Source organism: Ascidiella aspersa, chromosome 8 (genome assembly GCF_963924565.1).
Source record: "Ascidiella aspersa chromosome 8, kaAscAspe10.2, whole genome shotgun sequence".
Lineage (NCBI taxonomy): Eukaryota > Metazoa > Chordata > Ascidiacea > Phlebobranchia > Ascidiidae > Ascidiella > Ascidiella aspersa.
Window position 1 is genome coordinate 16,784,055 of NC_139454.1, and position 21,558 is coordinate 16,805,612.

Consider the following 21,558-nt stretch of genomic DNA (forward strand, 5'->3'; position numbering starts at 1 on the left):
AAACTGATCGGTGGAGGAATCGTCACTCCAACTGTCTAGCACCTCAAATACGCAACATTACCACCTTCATACCTCTTCATCTGTTGTACTTCAAAGATTCGCTTGGCGACCAGGACGAAAACTGGGCGCCTCAAAAGGTTTTCACAACCTGATTGAAACCCTCCGTTTGCACTCAAAAGGCAAAAAGTGTCAAGCTTATGCTAAATTTGGTGTCCTAACGGTTCGGAGAGAACCTAGAAATCAGTTAGATGACTGCTACTTTGCCTTGTTAATGTCAAAGAGTTTAACAAAACGAACAAACATTCCTTAAAATAACTGAGCATATATTTGGCTAACCGACCGGTTCGTAATAGCGATGGTATTCCCGTCCAAGTATTTGCTGAGCTGCCTGAGACTGACGAGGAAGATTTTCTTCGGCTACAGGCTTCACTGAAGCCGATGAAGAAAAACATGTACGCCGGGCGCTGTATCTTTGTCAACCTTTTTTATACAGTCAAGCCTACTTTTTGCTTTCCCGTCTCTGGTTTTAAATTTTTTAATATATGTGAAAGCATGCTGCTATTTTTTTAAGAGTACGATGCCGTTTTGTGGTTGTTAAAGAAAAAATATTGTAAATGAGACTTAAAAAATGGCCCAGGCGCAAAGGGGGCCCGCCCATTTTATAGTTTGCCCCCGGGCACAAAATACCCTGGCTACGTCATCTGCTCACCATCTAAGAACCTCACGTTCGCACGTCACTGATAACGAAGCACACTAGATAACGTTCAATAATTTACTTATTTTTATCATGCTTTTTATGTGAAGTGATATATAGGTGGCGATAAAGATGTCTTTGAAAGATAAACTTACTGTATGCGATGTACAAACTCAATTAATCCAGCAATACAGTCGGTAACTGACGAAAAAACGTGATAAAAGGAACTACAAAAGTTCGAACGATCGCAGCAAAAGATTGCGCATTCTCTTTTGTTTTATGCCCATGAAACTCCAATTAAACATGACATTTTTACGTACGGTGAAATTATCTAATTTTTTAGTTAAGTGTAAAATTGTTGAGATCGGAGCGTATGCGTATCAAGCATGTACAGTTCTGTTTGTTCACCAGCATTCCAGTTTTCCAAGTGTATACCAGGCGTGTTCGCTGTCAGCGCCAGTGTCACCGATGTGCAAAGCAGTCACAGGAAGGTCATCTTTTGCAGTCAAGTATCCTTCGTCGGCTGTCATCACGTCGTTGGAATTTTGGTCGCAATTGCATTTGTATTCATTGTCAATGCAAGTATCTTAAATGCATTTATCGTTTTAGGAATACTTTTTATATTACATGCTTTTTTGTGCATACATATACGTCCTAAAAAGCCTTACTTGTTTCTCCGCATGCGCAATAACCATCCCTTTCACTTCCTCCCCAGTTCAGTTTTGTTTCACCCGTCCTCGAAATCCAAGCAGTTACGGTGTTTTGTGGATAATGGAGCCACGCCCCTTGACATCTAATCTGCGACATTTGTAATAGTAATTAGAGAACGATGACCGATGCGTAATTTTAACAGCGAATCCAAACAAAAAGCGTCCCATGCTGTCTCAGTTTCGGTATAGGCCAGTGGCGTAGCCAGCCGAAAATGGGGGGGGGGCAAAAAGTTGGAATTTTTTGTTTAGCTTTTGTCAATGTATTAACTGCCGTAACGAACACAAATAAGAATGCTAGCAAACCGTTTCGAGCAGCAACTGACTTAATGTTAACGCAATACTCAAAAAACAGTCAAAGAGGAAAAACTGTCTAAAAGTAGTAAAAGTACATTAATGTATAGTAAATGTTATATTAACTACATCGTTTGTGACGTAACAATGCATGACAACTACAGTGCGGCATGCCTGTGATCAAATGTTGTGGTACTGCTCACAACTGCTACAAAACAAATTATTAAGAGTAAAATATTTATAAATTTTTGGGGGGCATGGCCCCTCAGCCCCCCCCCTGGCTACGCCAATGGTATAGGCCACTAATTTGGGTTAAATGTGGGACAAAGCTTACAAACTTACGCATAGGTAAAAGTCAACAACTCCCTAAAGAAGTTATTTTTCCCTTCTATTGGTTTCTTGCGACGCACGAACATCCCGACATACCGACTGACCGACAAATCCCGATTTCCATATCCATATTAAATATATATATACCACAAACGGTATTTAAAATACATAGAGTTGTTAGTTACTGTTTTTTTTAACATGAATGCTATAAAAACCCGCAAACAAAACTTTATCATAGTGGGCCTAGTCAAAGTTCTAATTAGGTTTAAAAATCAGTTCTGAATATCCTGATTAACGTTGCTAATAATGAAATCATAAAGATTTCCGGTTTTTATTGTAAAACGAGTGTTACTATACTTTAATGTATTGTTGACATCGAGAAGATATGGATATTAAGCCAGCTATCTGCTGCAAAGACGCTGTGTAGTTCACGTTGACTTTGAAACACAAGTTGGGTTCGCAATCTTCGACTGCTCTTTCCGTTTCCACGTTATGACCGACGAGTGTTTCTTTAAAAATACTATCAATTAATTTCAAAAAAAAATATAAAAGCCATAATATTCGATAAAAACGACATATCGGAATTTACAGACGTTTCAGCAATAACTCATGCCATCATCAGTGTTTTTCTTGTGTTTTCAAATTCAAGTTCTTTAGAACGGTTTTACACCACCATAATCCATCCTAACATTGCGTTCACCAAGGATTTGGAAATAATCAACGGACAAACCTATTTAGATGAATTTTAAAACGCGGTAGTCAAGCGCGGTACAGTTTACTTACCAAAGTTTTCCGGAAACTGACTTGGGTACTTATTCCAACTGGTCCAGTTTTATTCCTCATACCTACAAACGGAATTTAGCTAACGCTCTTTTAACCAGGGCGTATAACATCGACAGTTCATATAAAATCATGCACGCTGAGTTTACCACAATAAAGAACATGTTATTGGGCAGTGGATATCCCAGTACATTTGTAGACCGTGCTATTTCGCAATTCCTTAATAATCGCCACCATAAAAAGGATTTGGAAATTACGCCGGTTGCAGATCGCGCTTTAGCGTAATGAAACTTCCATTTGTCGGACCTGTTTCACAGCACATAAGGCGAGAACTCCAACGTTTTATTCAACGAAGCACAAACGACAAGGCTAAGCTAAGGTTTGTTCACGAAACGTCAAAGCTGTTTGCTCTAAAAGATCCACCATCGCTACTCCACAAAACCAACGTGGTGTAGCGACTGCGATGCAGCTGCAACCAGACATACATCGGCCAAACGCAACGCAACCTAAAGACGCGTATGAAAGAACACCAGTCGTCACCTAAGTCGGAAGTTTGTGCCCATTTGCTCGCGAATCCTACACATAAGGTTAATTTTAACAAACCGGAAATATTGGGTTCGCGGCATGACAAATATCGTCTTTTTTTGCTGGAGTCGCTGATGATCCAACATCACAAACCAAAACTTAATACCTCGGCACCTTTATATCTTTTTAATACCTAGCTGTACGCACTGACCCATACATCGCCTTTTTTCGCTGCTATTTTTGTCCTTTTTTTCTTTATTTTTACGTTTTATCGCTTTGATCTTCACTTCATTTTAACACTGATGATGGCATGAGTTATTGCTGAAACGTCTGTAAATTTCGATATGTCGTTTTTATCAAATATTATGGTTTTTATATTTTTATTGAAATTACTAAAGAAACCCGTGTATTGTGTTCCAAACTATCAATTAACGTTTGCGGATTTTTTTATGGTTGTTTAACATTCCCTTATATAATTACTCTATATTTACCGTAAAAACAGCTCAGTGGGTATACTATACTTCCGTAATAAATTATAGGTGGTCCCTCAAATACTTCCAGACCAATGTGGTAATGACATTAATCTCATTAAATTCAAATTGGACTCATGTCAGTCTTCTGAAATACCTTTAGTCACTTTAAATGTCATATTTACGACACAGTTTTAGTATACTGCCCTAAACTATAGTATCGTTTTATGCCTGGCCAAACTTGGCGCTGTTATTTCGCCATAAGACCCTCCTTGCAAGTCTCGATATGCTTAACGGCCAGGTCTGTAGTTAGTTTTGGTAACATATAAATATTTTAAGCCATAACATATGGATCCATATCCATTGGTATGTTGATTTCTTCAGTATTACATTAACGTTTTAGCAATATTATTCTTTATAGTTTAAATATTTGTTGATCTTTCTTTTTTTCTTTTCTTTTCTAGTTATTTTTATTTAATGAACGAATTTAACTTTATTTACCCGGCTTATTTTATTTATTTAACAAAACAGTCGCAGTTTGTAGTGCCAAATAAATGTTTTTTGTGTGGTAATAATATCGCGTATAGGATGCTTATTGTTTTCCTTAAACTTACTTGGTTGACTCGGATCCGAAAAATTGCAATACACCGAAAAAGGTAAAAATCGCAAATCAGGTTGGATTGTATACATCCCCGACGGACCTTTTATTGTGTCACATGAATGATTCCGAGTTTTAACTGCAAAATAAAGTGTTTAGAGTATTCAAATCAGGGAGTCGAACCGTTTGACTTTTCCGGTTCAGGTTCGGTTCGGGTTCAAGGATTTTTTCGGAATCCGATTCAGTTCCGGTTTCGGTTCGGAGTAATTTAAAAGTTCCGGTTCAGCTCCGGTTCGAACATCGTTATTTCAAAACCGGTTCATAAAGTTCCAGTTCAGATACAATATAATTTGCGTTAAATCTCAAAATGTGGGTCGATAAATGTAGAGAATAATCTTTGAATTGTAGGTCATTTAATCTAAGATCCGTGACTTATTAAAAAAAACAGCAACTCAATATTGAAATACCTAAAAAATAAAAAATGACCGATTTTTTTATTCAATATTCATATTTTTTCATAAAATTTCGAACATGGCGTAACTTGACTCTGTAAAATAGAAGTTGTGACGTAATGCTGGAGCGAACCGCTTTTGTTTACAGGTTCGGGTTCGGTTAAGGTTCAGGTACTTTCAAATTATTCGGTTCAGTTCCGGTTCGGCTACTTAAAATCTTATAAAAACCGGTTCAGGTTCGGTTACGGTTCGGAAAAAATGGACTCAAAACCGGTTCATAAAGTTTCGGTTCGGTTCCAGTTCGACTCCCTGATTAAAATGTTTATTTATATAATGTTCTAAATAAAGGTTTTCTAAAAAAATAAAAAAAAATAATTAAATGTTTAACCCCTTGACCTTCCAATTTGGTGATAAAAAGTTGCTGTCGATTCATTTAATAAAATTTCGGAAACATTAACTTCAACTGCATCGCCCGCATTTTTTGCATAACAAACAAATGTCGTAAAATATATTACATTTTTTAAATTATTTTAAACTTTCCCCACCCTGATGCTTGCCGCACAGCAGACGCAATTCCTTTAGTTCTTCTTTTAAAACCTGCAGCTCCGTAACGTTACAATCATCACCCTTTGGACCTCTCATTCCAATCGCACCCTGAAAAGTTTATGATTAATTCACGCACTGGCCTATAAAGTCACACAAGACTACTTTTGTAAGTGACTCATTAAACTTGATTTGCCTTCACTATATAGGCACAAATTGAGTAGGCAAATCTTTCCCATAACGGTATGGCGTATACGCTGGAAACAGAAAATTATTTTCCCAGTTAGAAAAAGTTCTAATAAGTTCAGTCTTGCAATAATATGTTTGAAGTGAGCACTGCTGTTTTTTTTTTTTAATTAAGAGCAATGCGTTTTTTGTAGTCGTGTTAAAATTAAAATCATTTGGCTTTGTCGGTCATAATGATTCCTGGCTTCACAGGGATTCAGGTAAGGCAGAAACATCGTTTAAACACAAAACATAAATTCGCAAAACCATTTATGTTACAACGATGATGTTCAGGTTGTCACAAATTTATTTATAAGGAATACAGGGTCATAAAACGCTATTGTTGCACTCATATTTTGCTTAAATCTTACACCCTAAAAATACGTAAACGACCCAATGAAAAATAATTACAGTAACGTTTGTTAAGTTGGCAAACTTAAATTCAAAAGACGAATTCGTGCAAATCTTGAGATAATTCCTTACCTTATCACCCTTCGGCCCAACTGGACCCATAGGGCCCATTTTCCCGGGCCTTGTGAGCGTTGAGCGTCTGTTTTCCGGCCTTGGCCCCTGAGTAAAGTGTTGGGTTGGTATGATATCACTTCCAAAATATTGAATGATCGTGTTTCCTTTGCAGTTTGCACCTTTTTCTGAATGCGACTGACAGCCAATTAATAAAGAAAACAAGAACGCAAAAATCACTGTAGACGTTTTCATTTTTTTTAAATGCCAACAATTATCAATCAATTTAGCACCAGTTCTACTCACTGCCAATACGAAGGACATGTATATTAATGTGCTTAAAAGTCCCCCGAACAATACTGTACATAACAGTTTACTACACTGTCCTGTTCTATGTCCATGATTAAGTGCATAGAAAAAAAAATAACTTTTTAATAGCTCAAACACATTTAGGATCTATGGAATATGCTACAAATAATTCGTTCAAGTCTAATGTAGACACTATTATACTTGACTAGGCCACTGACTAGCTGTTTCACCAAGACAAGCGAGGTAATTTGCAATACGTCCTACATTGCTGTTTGAATATTTTACCACTAAACAAAGACATATGATGGTTGCGACAAAGCAACAGCCAACGCATGTTTATGGTACGGCAAGACAATACAACATTTATTGAGGTTTCTCAAACCAAGTGACCTGATTGCGGCTCTTCAAAAGCAAAGCAACAGTAGGGCTATTATGCCCTATACAGCAAAGTAATGACTTCCTGTAACTTTGTCGAAAATTCTAGGTGCTGGTGAACTATAGTAATCGCAAGTATGTCAAAAAACACGTTTTTTTCATGATGGAATGGTGGCGAAAGAAAATTTTGAAAAAACATTGAAAATGAAAAGAAAATTTGTCTTAACTAGTTTGTGAACTGTGCCATATTTAAACTTGTTTAACCCATCAAATTATATATTGTGACGCCGTTTGAAACGGTTAAGGCTCGGGTAAAATTAGCAGGTAACCGGTTTATAAAGTTTCGGTTCCGGTTTGAATTGACTCCCCTGCACGAAACGCTTCTTTTGCTGTGGACTGCTTCGAATATTTTTTCTTGCCCCATGGTCAAATAACGTAAATTTTGCAGGTGTGGCGCCGAGTTGTTTTGCTCTTGTTTGCCGCAAGTGAAAAAAAGGTTGCGTAGCACTTGGCAGGAGATATGACGTCACAAAGTAGTGTCAAATGTTAACTACCAATACCAAGTCACCTTAACAAACCTGCTAGTAACGAAGGTTAAAAAAATGGTTTGTTTAAGAACGAATGATGTCTTCCACAAATTGTTGTGGTTGAAATATATCTATGTTTTACTTTTATTTAGTTTCGTTCAATTCCAACAGACTATTGCGTCATACACATTTATTTAGCTAAGTATCTGAACTTAATTATTGCATCACAAGCGGTTTTCGGGATATTAAAGTCTTCCTTTAATAAATCACGCATGAGTTTACGAGTCGATTTGCTACCATAGCAATTTGGATGCCAGCCATAAGACCGAGATAAGAACAACACCAACGTCAGAATAAAACACAATTCCGAATAAGGTCAAAATAGGACTAATACCTAATGGTATTAGTACCATCTAAATCGGAATAAGTTTTAAATCCGCCGGAATAATTAGGACCTAAAAGGTCAGAATTTTTCAGGCCTAAACAATACTTTGCCTAATCCCAAACCCCACCCATTACCCACCAATAACCCCAAACAGGACTAAAAATCCGGAGCTAAAACAGCGGCGCCCTGAAGGCGCCGGTCAGACTAGGGCGTCCAAACGTATTCACCAAAACGGCCGATGCCAGGCCGATTAAGGCCTTATTCCGACAGATTTAGGTCTTATTCAGACGATTTTGATCTTATGCTGCACTGGATATGACTGCGTATTTGGCTGTATTATGTCGTTGGTCTTAATACTATATCGTTTTATAGATTCTTCTGCTTTAGGTATTGTTGCTTTTTAGGTCTTATTGTGTGTTGCCAGCAATTTTAGTATAGGCCTACATACCTATGTCGTTTAATCGTAACTAAACATTTATGTTTTTTTGGTTATTTGAAATAGAAAAGAAATAATACTAAACGGTTTATTTAGATATCTTTACCCGCCTTGGTTTAGTTGTTTTTTTATTAGTTATATGACTTAATAGTTTTTTCAATCAATTCCCTAAAAGCAATTAATTATTAAACAAATTTCAACGAAAAACTATAGCTGTAACAGCATTGACACCCACTCTATCGTGTAGAAACAGACCTGTGAGATCACGCAAACAATTTTCCTAAACACTATTTCCTTTTTAAGTTGCTCGCGTTATTTTGGCAAGTTAATAAAACAAAGTCTCACATTACCTCGCAAAAAACAACTATTGGATATAAATGGGATGCACGTTTACGCGTATATAAAGCGGTGTTGTACAGGGCAACAGGCTAAGACAACTGTGGGTCGCGAGCCACATGCAGCTATAACATGAAGTTTTGTAAACAAAAAAGCTGTAGGTGTAGCGTGTTTTACAAAGCAAAATTTGTGTTACGACAAAATTAAACGAACGCCCCCAAATGTGGGTTTAGCGCCTTCCAAATCGAGAAAAGCTTCACAACGCCCCTAAACTCTTTAACACCTTTAATGGGGTGGTGATGGTGCCGACCACGTTGGGAAACACTGTGATGAACGATTAAATCTATGCTTTACTAAAAGTACATTAGTTACGCGGTTTCTCTGTGATCATGGTTTACGCCGCGAGGACATTTTTTGTTTAAATAATAGTTAATGCAATTTTAATGTCTTTAATAATAATGCCGTATAATAGTAACATTACTTTAACTAAAACTTCTACAAAAAAACGCATGGTTTTTGCGCTTAGCGCTAATTTTTGTGTTTTCTGTACAGCAGTGCCGAATTGCCGATGTGTGTTCAAAGCTTCCACAAATTGTTGCTTAGCTAAAATCGTTTTTTTAGCAATGTGCGAATATTTTTGTGTACCCAACGCGTCATGTTTACTTTTTAAAAGTTGTACATATTTTATTCGGAACAACACAATTTTTAGCGTTTCACGCGACTAATTGCCTAATTTTCCTTGAATATAATAGGACCCATTTTATATTTCAATAAAATCTTAACTAACAGTTATTATATAAAATGCTTCCAAAACGCTGTAACAAGAACGTTGTTAGTGGAAAAATATTGCAAAGTTTACGTTTGGCCCGCGCCAACGAAAAGGTTGCTGAAAAAAAAAGGTTTCCCTGGTTGAGTAATTGGTTGATGGAGTTAACCGCGAATAAACATTTTAAACTGTTTTCTAAGAATTAGTTAAATTCACTAAAATTTAACACATTATACATACTAGTTGTCTATGACTAGGGTTGCGAGATGTTCATTAAACTTAAATTTGGGTCGCACTCAAAAAACATTTTATTTTCGCCTGAATTGCTAGCTTTGCAATAAGTATAGTCTGTTGTTACTGATAACGTGATAAGGAATTAAGGTCGACATTTATCTTGCAAGGGCAGAGGCGTAGCGAGGGTATTTTGCGCCCGGGGGCAAACTATAAATTTGGCGCCCCCTCATCCATGATTGAATTAACATAATATACCGTACTTTATACGGAAAACAGTTCAAATTTTAGTAGAACAATGTATTTAAAGAAGAAGCGTTTTGGTTACACAAACTACACGTATGACTCACTTAGTCACTGTCAAACATGAATGATTTACAACTATAGATTGTTTTTTTTTATTTCACTGTCGCAAACTGGTTAATAACGTCATTGAAATCTGTTGTTTTTCAATGTTTCTCGTTCAACGCTAAGAATAGCAAGATTACTGAGACGATCCTGTCCCATTGATGCACGCAGATAAGACGAAATAAGTTTCAATTTGCTGAACGACCGCTCACAGCTTGCAATTAAAACTGCTATTGTTAACAGAATTTGTAGCGGAATTCGCAGATTCGGAAATACGTCATCTCCATAAAACACAATAAAACCAATAAACTCCTAGTAGCGCTTCAGTTCAGTTACTGAGCAGCATTCGGCAATCACCAATTCCAATGAAAAGATCGTTGCCATTGATGTCCGTGTCGTAGAAATTTCCAAATCTGCAAAATTTCGACGCATTGCATCCTCATCTGTGGCAGATAGAAAAGTCTTTAACGTCCAGCAAATATCCAAATTTATTGTTCAGTTGTTTTAGTCGTGAAAAAACGTGTTGACATCTCATATTGGAGCCTATCAAATACATTCTTCATAACGCGCACAATTTCTTCTTCTGATGAAAGTCCTGCATCTCTTGCCAGTTCTCCAGGCATTTTCTTACGTCGCCTGATTCTTTTGTCCACCTCAATCCCTAGATCGAGTGTTTTGTTTTAGCCTGTTTTACAGCAGCTTGGCTCAAACCATCACGAAATGAGTCTTGGCTTTTACAATGATTTTAATGGTTTAGTTTTGTCTTCATTCTATTTTTTATGATGTCCTATACTTTACATTAAAATTACACGTGTAGGTGGCTGAAGACATCGCTCATGGATTTGCGAGCTTTGCTACTAGTTTTTAATAGTTTTTCAGTTGCTGGACTATAATTTCTACTTTTACGACCGATTAGGGCTATGTTTAGTCGGAACAATTATACGGTATATAGTTGTTCAATTGGGTTGGGCACCACTATTACGCCTGTACAAACTCTGTTTTTTTGCCCAACTTAACGTTTGAAACTTCAAAAAAGTTCTCGTTTATTTTCTTTCTGTTTTTAGCTTTATGTTGTCCAAATAATATGTAATTCCAAAATACCGAATGGCTTTTCATAGGGGGCGCAAAGCGCAGGACAATTACCAAAGGGGGCGCGGTTTAATAAAGGTTAAGAAGCACTAAGCTAGACGAAACCAGCTGCACACAGAATCAGTATCTTGGCTGCTGTGATGGCTGGTAACAGCATCAGTCTGGGTGTGGGTTGCGTATCAGATCCAGATGACGTTTGCCACAGCCGCTGGTGGTATCTTGCTTGTGGTCGTTTTTTTACCCATGTTGTGAAAAATTTGTAAGCCTCATTTTGGCGCCCCTCTACCTTGGCGCCCGGGGACATATGTAAAAAAGTGTCAATTCGATGTAGAGACTTAAAGTAAACAGCCTCTAACAGAGGACTATTAGATTTTATGTTGTATATTGCCTTGGAATTTCATCTGTTGTAGGGTTTTCGCTGTAAACAATGGACCTTAAATTGTGATAAACAAAAAGAAAAAAGGTAAATATTCTATTGATAATATCCTATCTGACAAGTCAGTATAGTTTTGGTCAATTTTAGCGTTTCTGCCCAAAAGCAAGAAACTCGCCAGCAAAAAACTCTGACTAAACTTAGCCCTATAATTTAGCAGAATTACTGTTTCGCACTAAGACGTTTTGTTTGGCAACGTTTTGTCGTTTAGAGTGTTATTTCCTCATTTCCCTAAAACCCTAATAGAATAATATATTTCTATATTTTGAGTGATTTGAAGCTTTATCCAACAACTGTTATTTTGAACTATTACCCTAAAAGTATTCGACAAAAATACCACTTCGAGACGAGTTTAGTGCGCGAACTTATTGATTCCTTGTAAGATTTTTCAACTAATATCGTTCAATTTTACATATCTGACCCACTTTAGATAAATGGTAAAGCATGACCTGTGAGTGTTGTCATTAAAATGACCTACAACGTGTGCTATTTATCAACACACAAGTACATTATTTTATTGGACCTAATGTCTTTGAAAGGTTTATTGTTTAGCAGCAGTTGGTCATACATAGCGAAACAACACAAACAGTTATACAGAGCAAGGCTTATAATTACAATTTCAATGCGATAATGTTGTAATGTTTTTAACACGCAGACTATCCATTTATATGTTTCGGGCGTTCGTGCTTTATTAGCCCGTTTTACCCCAGCACTCCAGCTTTCCCAAAGTGTGCCAGGCCATTTCAGACGCGTCGCCAGAATCGCCGAACTGTAAACCTGTTACAGGAAGATCGTTCTGGTTGGTAATATATCCTTCGTCCGTGGTTAGGATGTTACCAGAGTTTTGGTCGCAATTGCACTTGTAATTGGTGTCAACACAGTTGCCTGAAAAACACTTTGCTATTGATGTTTTGAACAGCACCTTTGTAAAAGCTCTTATTCACTAAACAAAAACACATTTTGGAGCCACGGAATAACACGAACTACTGTGTCCAAAACAAATTTCTGTTTACTGTCCAAGGGAGTTTTATAAAATAGATCTATAAATGGTCATGAGTTACGGTAAATAAATCTCATATTTATTGCAACAATAATTGCAACTGGGTTTACCGCATTCCATTTCCGCTTCTGTTGGCTTATATCTATATTCTATTAAAGGGGTTCCCAACCTCTTTTACACCGTGGCACCTTTGAACATGTTAGGAAATCAATGGCCCCCTAATTTATTCAACCTTTTAAAAAAATTAAGAAACGTGATTTTAATTTAAAAAATGGTTTATACAGTAATTTGTATAGTTAGGAGGATAAAATGACAAAAAATACAACAATCCATAACATGATAGTACATTATTAGCTATTACATATTCAGTTAATGTGGTGACTGAGCTTGTTTTTTGCTCTGAAAATGTCTTAATTGCTGATTGGCCACATGTCATATTGAATATAAGACACTGCGCTGCTTTGTCTTTTGGAGTAAGTAACATTGTTGAAAAGCCACGTCCACATCGATATGTTGATAGGAAAGGCAACAGCAATGGCATGACAATTTCATTAGGCGTAAAATTTATTATTTTTCAATTCTTTTCATGACCCTTGTGAAAAATGCTCATGAGATCCCCTGCTCTATTGCGACCTGCAATAGTCTGAATCAGTGGTCTCCAGCCTGTGGGTCGCGACCCCGAATGGGGTCGTCTAAAATTTTTGTGGGGTCGCCATAACTCATCATATTCCTACTCTTTTATTACGATTAATGTATTTCGTTTCCGTTGGATGACGTCACACTAATAAACGTGAGTGAATGCGTAGGTGAGACCAGCTTTCGTTTCTTCTACATAAAATCAATGGTTTTTAGCTCGCTGCTAAGTCAATGTGAGGCGATCAACGTACCCCACTCTATCTAATTCTAATTATTTTATGAAATACTCATTCCTTTTTCAACTACATGGCTTTGAGAGGCTGGATTCAACGCAATGGGCATAATATTTAAACGAAACATCGTAATCGCTTGGAAGTAAAGCATGACATGCGGTTATGCTTATACAAAGTGGATCCGCGTTTGTAAAAACCATTTGATACTCTACAGGCGCAATCATCGCACTGAGTGCAATTTACTGTTGAAACAAATTATATTTTTTGTGATCGTTTGTTGAATTGAAGTTTATACGTTAACTAAAACTTCTTAAAGGTAATTATTTTTGGTGCACATGTGTATAGGGTTGGGGCATGGAATTTTTTTAGAATGACGCCACAACGTTACGCCACACATATTAATATTTAAAATTGGGTACAATAAAACAGTCACGTGGCCCACAAACTAAACTATTATAGAACAGCTCGCGGCCCACTAGAAAATAGCACGACGGCGCACATTTGGGTCGCGGCGCACAGTTTTCCGACCACCGACGTAATGCAAAGTCAAAAATACCAGTGCTTCCATTCCAATCAACAACATGAGATATAACAGTTGTATATGAACTACTTTAGGACGGGTGTATTCATTGAATATACTGTTGCTGCCAGGCATTGTATCATTTTCTTCTGGCATTCCTTTAATCGAGTATTGCCGGAAGAACAATTTTATAATTAAATATATTCAAGTCGAAAAGCATGTGAAGCTCCTGACTCATGTTCTTCAGAAAATGCTGAATATCCGGTTAAATACATATGTCACAAACTATTACATCCAAATAAAATGCAATTTTTTCACTTTTACATAGAAAAAAAAGGCCGTTACAAAACAACAACGTTACATTCGTTATCATGTTTAAAACTAACTGTTTAACCTGGTTAGAAAACTATTTACATTTTTGTTTATATGACACTGAATAATAATTACCGGCATCTCCGCAGGGGCAAGAACGGATTGTTTCAGTTCCCCAGTTGGTCTTTTTGTTACCATTACGCGACAACCAGGCCGCGGGAGAAAGGTCTCCTGTTGTGAGGTGCAAAACAACTCCCTTGCACCTAAACTAAAGGACAAGAATAGGAACGATGTTGCATTCAATATCAAAATAACGTGTAAGCACCAAAGGAGTGGAATGAATATTTCCCACAGGTTGTATTTTACCCGTTTGTGGAAATGATTTTTGTTGAGTCTATCAATCTTTCGCCATAACCGTACTTACAATTATAACTGGCGACATTAGTAGGCCTATTCTTTTGCTTATTGCTGCCAAAACGATACCGTTATGTTTGAAGATTTTTTTTTTTTTTTTAATTGGCTGACAGGGGTAGGCAACACATCGATCGCAATCGACCGGTCGATCGCCAAATCTCAGCTGATCGATCGCATCGATTATGTGTTGAATTTCTAAAAAGAGCGTTCTTCAAGCAATATTTAAATATATAAAGAAAAAACATGCATAAACTAAAGCAGCACAAGTATGTAGTTATACGAGGTGTTGGTCAGTAAAACTTCGTCACTGGCTTAGAATAGGCAACAGCAGTTGTCGTGCTTTTCTAGTATGATTGCTGTATTTTTCAGGTGTTTTAGGCTTGGATAGTTTTAATAGCCTACAGTTTACTTTTACATTTATCACAGCCTAACCATAACCTAGTTTATGTACTGAGTGATTTAAAGAGGAAAAAAACGTATTTTCAAAAAAGAATAGGAGCATGATTACTTCTGTGTTATGGTAAACGAGAACTGTACCTGTCTGATCTGCAAAGCTTCCTTGCTTTGCCTAAAAAAGGAAATCCTATAAGACACTTTATGACACTCCATCCCATATATAACGACAATTATCCTCTTCGAAGTGAAGCTAGAAAGATGAAGGTAAACGACCTCAAATCCAGTTTGTGTGGACAACATAGCCTACAAAGGTTTTGTACTTCGTCAAGAAAAGCTACTGTAGCTTCATTTAAAGCAAGTTATTTCTTAGCAAAACAAGGAAAACCATTTTCAGAAGGGAAAATGCTAAAAGCAGGCTTTTTAGAAATTTCAGACATCTGTTTTCCAGATTTTGTAATAAAAGCAAAATTAAAAGTGCTATTGAAGACCTACAATAACCCACGAACACTGTAATCAGAAGAATATGAGTGAAAAAAAATATACCAAGTTTACAATGATTTTACTAACTGTGTGTGTTTTTCATTGCAACTTGATGAGGATTTAACTGACATCAGAGAACAAGTTATTGTCTTTATTCGAATGGTTTTTCATAATTGGAGCATTAAAGAGGAACTGCTTGGCATAATAACTTCAAAAGAAAGGACCATAGGTATCGATTTTTACAATGCATTTAAAAGCTACTGTTTTAATATAAAGTTGCCTCTGTGGAAATTGGTGTCAATTACAACAGATGGAGCAAAACTAATGATAGAAAATACAAATGGATTCGTTGCCTTGTGTCGAAAAGATAATGATTTTCCAGATTTCTTGCACTACCACTGCATAATTCATCAACAAGTTTTGTGTAGCAAACGGTTAAATACAGAAAAGGTAATAAACATAACTTTCCCAATCGCAAATTCAATTAAAGCGAAAGCCCTTCAACGACGTCTTTTCAAACAGGAATTTGAGGGAAAAGATCTTCTGTTACACTTTAACATAGGAGGGCTCAGTAGCAGCAAATTTTTTCAAAGGTTGTGTAATTTTTTGCCAAAAATCAATTTTTTTGTTCAAAATAGTTGTGACGACTATGCAAAGTTAGATGATTTAGTTTGTATGAGCGATTTATCTTTTCTCGCCGATTTTACTGGTAGATTAAGTGTCTTAAATTTGTAGTTACAAGGAAAGAGAAAAACAATCAGTGAACTGATCAGTGCTATTGGTGCTTGCAAAATACCCGCGTTGATCTCCGATCTAAAAAAAAACGATTCAATTTTTCTTCAAACTGCAAAGACCATTTGCAAAATCATCCGAATAGTGTTTGGAACCCTGAGAAATACGTTGAAATAAACTAGGTTGCTGATGATTTTGACGCTCGGTTTAGTGTTTTTCAAAAGATCGAAAAAATATTTGAATACGTATCATACCCGTTCAAGTCTGATTAAACGTGTCTACTATTTCCCAACAAATAAGTGAAGTATTTTCATTGGATAGTGGTGCAATGAAAATGGAAATGTTGGCATTGAAAGCTGACGTGTTCCTCAAGGCTCATGCATCTGAAGATAATTTCAGGAAGGTTGTTGGTAAAAAATGTTGCAATATCAAAAAATGTGCGTAATACATGCACTCCTGTTTTGATTCAACTTATTTGTGTGAATCTGCGTTTTATTTTACGAACGTAATCAAAACAATACGGACTATGCTAATCGACTGCCACTTAGAAGATTGCTTAAGGCTGTATTTGACGGGATACACGCCTGATTATGAAAAGCTGGTGAACAATTTGTTGATTGAAACATACCACTCACGAAATAATAAGTAAATGCTGGAACATTTTTTTGTTTTTGGTTTTCAAAGTGCAAAATAAACTCTACTAGAAATTACTGCTCACGCTTTTTTCAAGTAGAAATATATATGTATTTACAGTACAAGAGTCACAGAAAAGGGTGCATTGTATTTTGACGTTCGTTCCTGTGACTTTATTACCGAACTGGTCGATTGTTACTCGTGAGTCCTTGAACAAATTTTCGTAGCCCTGCTTTAGAATTTTATTAAATTATTGTTCCGCTTTAACGGTTTCGTGAATTGTGCTGAAAACAAATAAACAACCAATTCCATGGTGACGTCAAAACGCGGAGCCTCTGTGTTTTAGTCATATCACAGAGAAAATGCAAAACTGACATGACATACAACTTGAGCACAAAAGCGACCTTACGAAAAGAGCCATCTCCGAATGGAGTTTTTGAATAAAATAAACGCATCATGTTTCTCAAATAGACTTTTTTAAAGAGACTTTGAATAACAATTTAACAAACAATTTGTTACATAGCTTGGTGAATTGACATGGCATGTAACCTGACGCCTATTTTTTAAACTTTTACATGTTTCTAATTTTTTTAGTTTGGCTTTTTTTGCTTAAGTATAGAGATACTAATGATTAAAAGGTTAATAACCACATTGCGTTATAGGGCCTTTGGTTCAAGCCAACATACCTTCACGAATTGTCTGCAGTACCTTGATATAGTTATCAAACTTTCAATTTGCGCAAGACTGGCGTCGTAAGTCACTTTTTTATTGTAGCAATAATTTGCCTCACATTTATCCATTTGAGTTTCTGACACACTGTCGTGGCTTATCACCGTCGCTGCAACATTTTCACCATTAAACATTTGCAATTAACAATACAAAAAAATAAATACCACATAGATTAAACTAAGTGCAAAACATTAAAGATCAGTTTGTTGCATAGGCTACGATTAACATTATATATCACTTTTATGAGCATCGTCAGTATCTAAAACACAACTTTCCATGTATTTTGAACAATACATATTAGTTATTTAAATATGTCATAATACACATACTTTTAAAGGTATAGGCCTAGTATTTAATATCGGCAAATGTACTTTAAAATGACATCTTTATATGATTTTATTGTAGCAGAGTATGGCTAGACTAACCACAATAATTTTTTATATATGTCTATCATTTTACTTACTGCGACTGGTGGACGAAATATTGCAAAATACGCTAAATGGCTTCAGCACTGGATTTGGTTGTATCATGTAATACCCGGAACGTCCAGATACATAGGAACACGATGGGGGAATAGGCGTAGGAGTATTTCTTTCTAAAAAAAAATATGATATGTACAGTGGGCGATGAACACTATTTTAGGTTATTCAAAAACAAATCTGTAGGCAATACTAATGACCACTGAATGTAAAATTTATTTTGATTTTTTTAGATTACCGCATTTACCAACTAACAGTTGAAGATTTGCCAGTTCCTCTTTCAACTCTAGTATCTCAGTGGCGTTGGCAGGCTCTCCTTGTGGCCCAGCATCCCCCTAACGGTGTTGAATAAAATGAAAATGTATACAAGAATTGATCAATAGTATTAGTTTTCTACGCTACATTTAAATCGACATTAGTAGTATAACGTAGCGTGGTCTAACTATATTTTGACACCGGCCATCAAAAGCAATTTGTTTCATGTGACCGGCCATGACCAGGGGAGCCCGCAGAAAATTTTCCATGGGGGGCAACCAGGGGCGTAACCAGAAAATCAAAAAGGGGGTCCTGAATTTTCAACTTAGGGAATTTCCCTAAAAAAAAAATCACGGTGTGCAATCGTTAACTTCAGGCAAAAAAACAAACTACGACTGTGAAATATGTGTGATTAATTGTGGTAGAATCGCACATAATTCGACTATCAGCAGCGCATTTTTCAAGTTCCATGAACGGAACGCGCGCTAAATTACAAGCACGTGTTTCACCACCTGCAATACTAAACGAAGATCGTTTTTTTCCGGGAGTTATTATGCCACGATTTAGCGCATCATCGAGCTGTGTGCCAAGTCAGTTAAATTACAAGCTGCGGTTGAGGGGAAATAATTTGTGTCTATTGCACACTTAGCACGTGGTCTTAGAGTATGTTTAAAGAGCATAATTTTGCGTAAACCATCATTACGTAAAAATGAAGACTTTGAAACGCGCACGACAGTCACCATTATTACCTCCTTTTAAAAATCTGCTTCAGTTAAATAAATGTCGATGTTACACCAACATCGAATATTAGCGCTGAGACCTAACAGCGAGGAACATACTGCGTATAACTCGACGTGACTTAGCGTTGTCAATTGTCGAATACCCACTTGCTAATCAGTTAACCTAAACAAATAACTAAAGAGAAAAACTTCCAGCGTTTACGGTCGACCAAAGAAAAGACGAAAAACGGCGTTTTGCACTCGATTTTGGTTTCGCATTAGATTAAGACGCTTGACCCAATTACTTAAAAAGCACGCCGCTTCGAACAGTTTGTTAAACCATGACAAAAACTAACAAAAAAACGACAATATCACTTACAAAAGAGGGGGTAAGAACTCCCGCCCCTGGATACGCCATTGGGGCAATGGATAATGTATAATATTTTTAACCTTCATAAGTAATACATATTACACTTATAAATTCCAGGGGGGAGGGTAAGTGCAAATGAACTTACGAAACGTGCTGACCTCGAAAGAACTGGTGTTATAACTGAAGCCAAATTAACAGTCCAAAGCGCAAAAAATTGCGTCAATTTGTTTTCAGTTAACAAAACGTTCACGCGGTTTAAAGAGCACACACAGGAGCGAAATGAAAAGGGAGAAATTGCCGCAATGTGTTGCCAAGAGATTTAAACGCGGGCCAACAATTTTGTTTTATCACAGACCGATAAAAATAAGATTGCGGGCCAATAAAAGAGCCACGTCTGGCCGCGGGTCTTTTGTTGGACTACGCTAAAGTACAGTACTCTGTACCTTGTTTCCTTTATGTCCAATAGGGCCCATTGCTCCCATTTTCCCAGGTGGTCCACCGGCACGACCGGAATTAGAACCAGGAGTTAAAGGTTTATTGTCATTTCCAAAATACTGATTGATTGTCGTACTTCCTTTGCAGTTCCGGTTGCCGAGATTTTGGCCATATGATTGGCATACAAATAAGATAACAAGCGAAACGCTTACTTTCACGATGTTTTTGTAAATTAACTTATTCATTAGCATTCTTCGCTGTACTTTGATAACCAAAAATTGACGCTATAGACACCAGAATTTATTATTATGTCTACATTGCAAATCGTCTTAGCCTTCGCTGGACCAACTTTAAAGTTGTTAAATTATACTATCCCGCTATTAAAGTAGGTATCTTATGTAGACCTACACATTTTTATAAATTGTATCACGTTAAAGTTTTACGCTACATGTTAAACCAATAGATTTTCAAGTTTCAACTATGACCTGAGCCCTTTGGACAAACGACTTGACTTAGGCCTATCACTTTCGGACCAACGACTTGACTTGGAATTCAGTCATTAAGCAAAATGACTTCTGATGACTTTGACATGGACTTGACTATTTCTTTTTACAAAAAAATCAATTAGACTTACAGTAAGTTATTTCACAAATGACTGGACTGGGACTCAAGCCAGTGCTCTGCAACATTTTTTTACTTGTGGTACTTTATAACAGAGCTTTAAAAATATTTCTTTAGCACAATTAAAAAGTATTTTAATCAACCCTAGACACATGAGGAAACTTACAAGACAGTCCATATGGCAAAAGAACCGGCTTACGCTTAAATTCACCAATAGGCCTTAAAGGCCGTAGGCTAATTAAAGGCTGCTACCGTACATTCTTTAATGTTCTTAAGTTTGCGGTTTTATGGTCCTGTGCTTCCTTCAGATGGATATTCAGAGTAGGTACTATAGGTAGCCCTAATCAGGGGCTTTCAAATGGCTTTTGAAAAATAAGAGATTTCCGAACAGCATCCCAGGAACCGATGCAATAATTAGAAAAATTGAAATATATACAATTAGGCTATATTTCATGGTAATCAATTGTAAAGCCAAAAAGGTCTAGTCAGTAGACTGACATTATCTTGATTAAGACGTTTTCTAACAAAATTGAATCTTTTTCGGTTAATGTGACTAAGAAGTAAATCAAAGCATCCCTTATAAAGTATTGGACGCAATTGTTATCATTCTGAGTTTCCATAGTCGGGGCATTAATTAGCACCAGGTACAGAGGAATTGAAATAGTCCTAATCAAGATGATGTCGATCTACTAGAACTTTTAGGCTTTGCAATACATTATCTAGTTTAGTGAGCCACAAGTAAAAAAGTTGGAGCACCGCCCTACATTAAACGGGCCTGTGTAACCACACATCACACAATTTCGTATTATCATTAGCATAATTTTCATCACGCTCAACGCCATATAAAATATTTTATTTGTTTTTTGTCTGTAATGTTTGTGCTGTTTTGCTTTGTTTCATCTTGTTCGTTTTAATACACCTCTGAGTTGGATACGATCAGATAGACTAAACAAAAGTTTTCTAAATTTATTTAGCTGGGTGCGTGCAAGTTTTTTTCGGGAGTGGCAAGAAAAAGGTTTTAGAACAGTGATTCTCAACCTCTTTTAGAGCAAGAGCCGCATTTTAAACCTTAAGTTCGCGAGGAGCCGTATAAAAAACAACAGTAGGCATATAATTAAAAAACATTAAGAAAGCAAAAAGAAAACAAAAAATATACATTACGCTAGCCTAGGCTAACTAATTAACAGTGTTTGCCTTAGCTTTACCTATTTCCATAGCTTGTCGATCAGGTCTAAATATATTGTGACGTAACAAACCACAAAATTATTTTATAGAGCCG

At 36.6% G+C, this 21,558-nt stretch overlaps 1 protein-coding gene across 1 annotated transcript; it reads right to left on the reverse strand.

Moving 5' to 3' along the window:
- Positions 1 to 769: 769 nt before the first annotated feature.
- On the reverse strand, positions 770 to 19,949 carry LOC146136356 (uncharacterized). The gene is made up of 12 exons (XM_083396213.1): positions 19,667 to 19,949; positions 18,127 to 18,214; positions 17,864 to 17,995; positions 17,358 to 17,509; positions 14,152 to 14,284; positions 12,021 to 12,200; positions 6,102 to 6,385; positions 5,396 to 5,504; positions 4,415 to 4,537; positions 2,383 to 2,534; positions 1,363 to 1,492; positions 770 to 1,280 (listed from the first exon to the last, which is right to left on the reverse strand). The coding sequence occupies exons 1-12, from the start codon at positions 19,907 to 19,909 to the stop codon at positions 1,099 to 1,101; spliced, it is 1,908 nt and encodes a 635-aa protein (XP_083252339.1). The 5' UTR covers positions 19,910 to 19,949; the 3' UTR covers positions 770 to 1,098.
- Between the last annotated feature and the right edge of the window lie 1,609 nt (positions 19,950 to 21,558).